The sequence below is a fragment of the Terrapene carolina genome, unplaced genomic scaffold (genome assembly GCF_002925995.2).
Source record: "Terrapene carolina triunguis isolate 2854851 unplaced genomic scaffold, T_m_triunguis-2.0 Scaffold517, whole genome shotgun sequence".
Classification (NCBI taxonomy): Eukaryota; Metazoa; Chordata; order Testudines; family Emydidae; genus Terrapene; species Terrapene triunguis.
In genome coordinates, this window is record NW_020664868.1 from 856,390 (window position 1) to 863,585 (window position 7,196).

Below are 7,196 nucleotides of genomic sequence, written 5' to 3' on the forward strand. Positions count from 1 at the left end.
CCCCCCCCCCCCCCCCCCCGCAGGTGCTGGGAGGGGTAACTGGGAATCACAGACCCCCCGAGCCTTGGGCAGTCCCTGCCTTTCCCTGATCCTGGGGCCCTGGCGGTGCTGCGGAGCCAGGTCACCCCCCCCCCTACAGAACAGCAGCCTTAGGGGAGCCCCAAGCTGGCTGGAGAGGCTGGTGGCACTGGGATTTGGCCCCTCCAGTCCTAGGGTGCAAGCAGACACCCCCTGGCCTCTCAGGCCTCGCCTGTGCCAGCCTGGGGCCGCCCTTCTTCCACCCCTCCCCCCGCCGTAGGGTGCCCGGTGAAGGGCTGAAGGATGGAGCAAGACGCAGGCTGGGGGATCTGGGCAGAGGAGAGCGAGCCAGGGCTGGTGCAGAGGATGGGGGGTGCTGCCCCACGCTCCCTGGCCTGAGGGGGGGGGGGAGCAGCCCAGCATTAGCAGGAAGCCGGGCCCTGCACACAAGTGGGGGGCTCATTGGGAGGAGCCGGTGTTTACAAACTCCTCCACGCTGGAGGAAGTTGGGCCGGTCCGATATAAACACGATGCTAAAAATAGCCCTGCCCGGGCCCAGCTGAGCCGGGCGTGGGAGGGGCGGCGGTAGGGAGGGGGCTCCCAGCTCGGCTGTGGCTGATTCGCAGCAGGGCTGAAGCTACAGGCCAGATGGGCTCCCGCGGCCTGCTCCAAAGCCAGGGGGCTAACGGGAGCCGTTGCACTGACCTCAATGGGCTTTGGGTTGGGCTCCAGGGCCCATTGGCCTGGGAAAGCCACCACAGTCCATGAAAAGAACCCAGGCGTCCTGGCCTGTTTGTCTAGAAAGGAGAGTGTTTCCAGAGTCAAAATTCATTTTATTTTACCAAGATCAGGACCCCGTCGCGCCAGGCACTGCCCAGACCCCGGCCGAGATTGGGGCCCCGTCAAGCTGGGCGCTGCCCAGACCCCGGCCAAGATCGGGGCCCCGTCGTGCCGGGAGCTGCCCAGACCCCGGCCGAGATCAGGGCCCCGTCGCGCCGGGCGCTGCCCAGACCACGGCCGAGATCAGGGCCCCGTCGTGCCAGGCACTGCACAGACACAGAGTGAGAGCCAGTCCCCCATAGACGTATTATCCCTATATTACAGACAGGGGAAACCAAGGCACAATGCGATTTCCAGTGAGTCTGTGATAGAGCCAGATACTGAACCCCCATCTCCTGGGTCCCAGCCTTTCCTCGAGGCCCCCCTCGCTCCGTCTTCCCCGCTCGCACCCCTCAGCTCAGCCCCGAGCAGAGCTTGCCCATCCCCGGGGGCCTCCTGCCAGCCATCTCGTGAGACGGGCCTGTCCACCCATGGCTCCATGCTGCCAGCGCATCTGGAGCTGTGACGCCTTCTTTCCAGGCAGCCCGGGCCGGGGAGGGGACTGGGCCACAGGCCCTGCATTCCTGAGAGCCTGGCTCAGACCCAGCCCTCAGCCTGGCCCCCCCGCCACGGACCAGGGCTGGGTGGGAACAGGTGTCCTCTGCACTGCACGAGACCCCCCAGCCCAGCACCGGCTGGACGCACATCACGGGGGGCTGCTGCTGTTTAAACCTCCCTCCCCCCAGCTGCAGCCCCCCGGCCCCCCAGCTGCAGCCCCCTCCCCTGTCAAACCCAACAGCCCATGCTTCTCCCAAGGGGCTGGGCAGGGACATGCAGGGTGAACAGCTGTTTGCAATGGGCTCTGGTGGAGCAGGGCTGGGGCAGGAAGCCAAGGCAGGGCTGTGCCAGATGGGGCAAGGGATCTCCACTTTTCGGAGAAGGAGTGGGGTCTAGTGGTTAAAGCTCGGGGGGGCGGGGAGAAAGGCTGGGAGCCAGGACTCCTGGCTTCTATGCCCAGCTCTGGGAGGGGAGTGGGGTCTAGGGGTTAAAGCGGGGGCGGTGGGTGGGAACCAGGACTCCTGGGTCCGATCCCTGGCTCTGGGAAAGTCATAGGGTCTAGCTGTTAGACGTAGGAGTTTGGGCTCCTGGGTCCGATCCCTGGCTCTGCGAAGGTGTGGGGTGTCTGAGAGGCCGGTGCAGGGAGGGCCTGGGAGCCAGGACTCCTGGGTCCGATCCCTGGCTCTGTAGGACGTAAGGCTCGAAGAGGAGAAACGACATGTGCAGGGTTGTGCAGAATCAGGGGAAGAGCCCAGGAATCCTGACAAGCTCATGCTGCCTTGCTCTGAGCCTGAACTGCTGCATGTTGCCGCTGAAGCACTGCCGTGTTCCACCCCAGAGGCAGCTGCACTTCGGTGCGTGTTGGGGGAGCAGCCCCATGCAATACTCTCTGACTCGTGAAAGGCTCGGTGAGGGAGGTTTACAAAGCAGGGCCGGTGTCTTAGCCACAAGTTCAATCACTGACAGCCCCAGCCCGGCTCCCTCAACGTCAGGGCAGGAAACGGCTCCCAGGCTAACGGGGGTGTGTGTGTATGAGAAGCTAAGAGAGGAGGGCTTGGATCTAACCCCCCTCCCCCCAGTCCCATGTCCCCCCCTCACTGGGTTGCACACAGATGCACACACACGCGTGCAAGGATGCATGCACACAGACGCACACACACTGGGTTGCACACAGATGCACACACACAAGTACACACACGCACAGGGATGCATGCACATATACTGACACACAGATGCACAAACACAGAGGAATGTATGCGCGTGCACACACACACACGCACGCCCCACCCAGCCTTTCTGAAACACGCTTCAACAAAACCTGGCAGGGGAATTTGCCTGACACCGAGCTCAGCTCTCGCTCAGAGACTCTAGCTTGCCCCGGAGGCCCCGGGCATGAAGCAGGACTCCTGGGGCCGGGGCTCTGGCCTGGGCCACGCAGGAGGCCAGGGTGGACAGTCCCTCCTATCCTTATAATCTACGATGTGGTGAACATCCGGGGGGGGGGGGGGAGGAGATGGGTCCCCTCCTCCCCCCCCCCCGGGTCTTGGAACAGCCGTCTCCCAAGGAAGGGCGGGAGCCCCATTGCAGGAGACATTTAATATCAGACTGCATCGAGCAGAGGGGACCATTCTGTCCCCTGGGGGTGGGGGGGACAGACTGGAGGGGCCGATCGCACCCCGGGGGGGGAATAGACAGGAGGGGACACACTGTCCCTCTCCCCCCAGGATGCCCAGGGCAGAGGAGGGACAGGGCAGAGCCCCAGTGTGGACACAGGCTGTAGAAATGATCCAAGGCTCCGCCCTGGGGCGAGACTGGATAGATCGGGGCTGGGGGAGGAGAGGAGCAGGAGCTGGGGACGGGAGGGGCTAGAGAAGGGGAATGGGCTGCCCCTGCTTCTCCCAAGGGCAAGGGGACGCCCATTGACTCTGAGTGGCAGCTGTTTAAACCAATGAAAGGAAATGCAGCTGGGCATTAGCCAGTGGAACTCCCTGCTACAAGCTCTGAGGCCAAGCGCTCAGGGACTCAGGCAAGGGTTGGGGATACTGAGAACGTTGATTAGACAGACTGGGGTTTTGGTTTAATAAGGGATATGAGTCCCCTTCCAAGTCTTGGGGCTCAGGGGAAAGCATCCCCTAGTGGCCAGATTATCCCATAGTTCTCTGGGCTAGATGGACCCGCTGGCCATTCCTATGACATGGCCCATTGCTGAAGCACAAGTGAGGGGAGGACACTCTGAAAGGAGCTGGGAATGGGCACATCAGACCAGATCAAAGGCCCATCAAGCCAGGCCTCCTGTCTGCGAGAGAGTAGGTCAAGCCAGACACTGCCAAGGAGCGTGAGGTACCGGCTGTGGCATCTCACCACATGGGGGAAATTCCTGACCCCTCCATGGGGCTGATCCGCTCACGCCCTGGAGCATGCCGATTAAACAGCCACAGGACCCAAGCTAGTTCAGCCTGGGCTGGCTCGGGTGTGGGCTAAAGACGAGGAAGAGGAGGCACTTGTCGATGGCAAGGAAAGGCCGTGGCACAGGGTCCCTGGGGGAAGGCACTGGAGAACTAGCGGCCCTCTGTTGTATCACAGTGAGTTAGCGGTGGCTGGGGAACATCGTGAGAAGGCATTGGAGGACCAGCAGCCCTCGATTGTTGTGTGGCGGGCTAGCCTGGGCCGAGTTAAGTGGCTGTGGAGGGAAGCTCACCCAAGGGCTGCCCAGTAGGCCCGGTTGTGCAGGCCACCACACGAGCGACGGGGTTTTGCGCACATGCGGATGGGGGTTGAGTTCATGGGGACGTTGGCCACTGATGGCCAGCCCTTCGGGAGCAGGAGCCAGCGAGCGGGGGGGCCAGCACTCACCGGTTGAGGAAGGTGTTCCCGAAGGGGTTGAGCTTGCGGAAGGGTTTCTTGGGGTCAACGATGAGGGCGTTGCCCGGGATGATCCCCTCGGTCTCGCCGTGCATGACCGCAATGAAGGAGTCAGTGGTGGGCTCGGGCCCGATGCGGCTGCCCGGGATGTCCTGCTCCAGCAAGTACTTGATGAAGGTGGTCTTCCCTGTGGAGTACTGCCCCACCACCAGCACCATGGGCTTGTTGTCAAAGTCGGCGTCCTCCAGGGCCGGCGAGTGGAAGTCATGGAAGCGGTAGAACTCCTCCACGGGCAGCAGCTTCTTCTTGTAGAGGTTCTTCAGCCCCTCGGTGACCGTGTGGATCACCTCAGGAGTCTTCTTCTCGTTCTTCCTCATCCAGCTGAACATCTTCCCCTAGTCCTGCCGTACACACCCGGGGAGAAACAGGGCAACGGGAACTCCTTGGGAGATCGATAGATCCTAATCAATAGATCTTTCTGAGATCAATAGCTCGGAGTTGATAGCTCTTTCCGAGATCAATAGATCTGAGAGTCAATAGTTCAGCCAATCCGATAGAGAGATCAATTAATCCAAGCTGAAAACCCCGTCGAAAAGCACGAAGAGCCACAGTCTTTTGGAGATCAGCAGATGTGAAGTTGATAGATCTTGAAATTGCTAGATCTCTGGGAGATCAGTCAGTCCAAATGGAAGACGGGAGACTGACAGATCTGAAACCAATAGACCTCTTGGGAATCAGCAGATCTCTGATCAGCAGATCCAAATGGATAGATCTTTTTTGTGGGGAGACGGGTGGATCTCTTGGGTGATCTCCAGACCTGGATTTGGTAATCAGATGAAATTTAAAGGCACGGCGTTGCATATGCTGCTTGATTTAAAGAAACCTAAGCAGAATCACTCCTAAACCAGGATCATAGGTTTGGCACCGGGGGAGGGGGGGGGGGTTCTTCTGATGCCACTTGGGAAGGAACTTGTGCTCCCCTTTCCCCCCTCAAAAAAAAACGTTACGCAGCCCGGAGAAAGCCAGCCCCAGGAGCTGGTGGCGCAATCTCAGCAGGGATCAGAGCTGCTAATGGCGCTTTGCAGAGAAAAATTCCTTCTGTGGCCCATGCAAATTTTTTTTTTCCTAAAGGAGGGGAAAAAAGTCGTTCAGTGAACTTGCAGAAGATCCTGCAGAACATCTGAGGAGGGGCTGGGAGGCTGCCTAAGGGAAAAGGAGTTGCCAGATGACACAAGGCAGACAGCGGAATATATTAACATAAATTAACAGGGGGGTTGTGGGGGGAACTTGAGAACAAATATTGTGTGTGAGGGGGGAGGCATAGGAACAGCCTTCGTACTGAAGGCAGGAATGTGGGCTGGACAGGCAGCCTGTGGTGCCACCAAGCGGGGGACTGACGCACGTGCGGCCAGAAGGAGGAACCAGATGGAGCCTTTGCAGTCACCCTTTGCACAGGCGGCTCAGGAAAGGTCATCTGGGTTCACAGCAGGGGATCAGTTACCGCCCCCTCCCAGAGCCCCATTGTGGACATGGCCTGTGCAGAATTCAAGGGGCCTGTGGCCAACTCTCATGATTTGGTCACGAGTCTCGTGATAATGATCAGAGGGGAGCCGTGTTCGTCTGTGTCCACACAAACAACCAGGAGTCCGCTGGCACCTTAAAGACTAACCGATTGATGTGGGCATAAGCTTTCGTGGGTAAAAAACCCACTTCTTCAGATGCATGGAGTGAGAATTCCAGATACAGGCATTATATCCTGGCACATGAAGAGAAGGGAGTTACCTCACAAGTGGAGAACCAGTGCTGACAAGGCCAATTCAGTCAGGGTGGATGTGGTCCACTCCCAATAATTGATGAGGAGGTGTCAATTCCAAGAGAGGGAAAATTGCTTTTGTAGTGAGAGCCAGCCACTCCCAGTCCCTATTCAAGCCCAAATTAATGGTGTTAAGTTTGCAAATGAATTTTAGTTCTGCAGTTTCTCTTTTTCCAATTGTCGGGGATCTCCCCCGATCGCCATGAATTTTCAAAAATAATGGTCAGTGGCCCTGCAGGCTTGCCGTAGCCTGATGAGCCAGCAGAAGGTGCTGTAGCCGAGTTGGACTGGGGTCACAGAAGCTATTGCTGCCGATGCCCCTCACTCCTGACCCGCAGCCCCTCTGCTATCCCAGCCTGGGATCCCCCCTACACAGCTTGGCCAATGCCCCTCAGTCCCGACCCGCAGCCCCTCTGCTATCCCAGCCTGGGATTCCCCCCACCACACACAGCTCGGCCGATGCCCCTCAGTCCTGCCCTGCAGCCCCCCAGTGGCTGCTGCTAAGGAGGCGTCTCCCTGAGCTGCATCCTGGGGTGGGGCTGTGTAACGATGCGGTTCTGGCGGGACCCAACTGAGAATGCCAATTCAGGACAAATTGCTAAAACAGGGCAGTTACAGCCCAAGGCTGGGGTTTTTCCACCTCTAAGGCAAACCAAACCAGCCAGACAGAGAGGACTTTGGTTTTACCCCACTGGCTAACCACAAGTCACACAAGCAATTCCTTAGACACTCCAGTTTCCCAGTATCACCACCAGTGCCACTCGTTATGGGGATAAATGGTTATGAAAACCAATACCCCAAAAAAAGAAAAAAAAGGTTCTTCTGATCCCAAAGGACCAAGCCCCAGACCCAGGTCAATATACAAATCAGATCTTACCCACAAATCACGCTGTTGCCAATCCTTTAGAATCTAAAATCTAAAGGTTTTTTCGTAAAAGGAAAAACATATAGATGAGAGCTAGAATTGGTTACATGGAATCAATACAGTCAGTGATGGCAAAGTTCTTGGTTCGGGCTTGTAGCAGTGATGAAATAAACTGCAGGTTCAAATCAAGTCTCTGGAATACATCCCCAGCTGGGCTGGGTCATTCAGTCCTTTCTGTAGAGCTTCCGTTTGTAGCAAAGT

The 7,196-nt window shown here is 58.2% G+C and overlaps 1 protein-coding gene across 1 annotated transcript in view; it reads right to left on the reverse strand.

The window, feature by feature from the left end:
* EHD2 (EH domain containing 2) overlaps positions 1-5,289 on the reverse strand; it is a 20,327-nt gene extending 15,038 nt beyond the window's left edge. The window contains exon 1 of the mRNA XM_026658815.1: positions 4,249-5,289. Coding sequence (XP_026514600.1) covers positions 4,249-4,646 — 398 coding nt within the window. The 5' untranslated portion in view covers positions 4,647-5,289. The remainder of the gene's footprint in view (positions 1-4,248) is intronic.
* Positions 5,290-7,196: the final 1,907 nt, after the last annotated feature.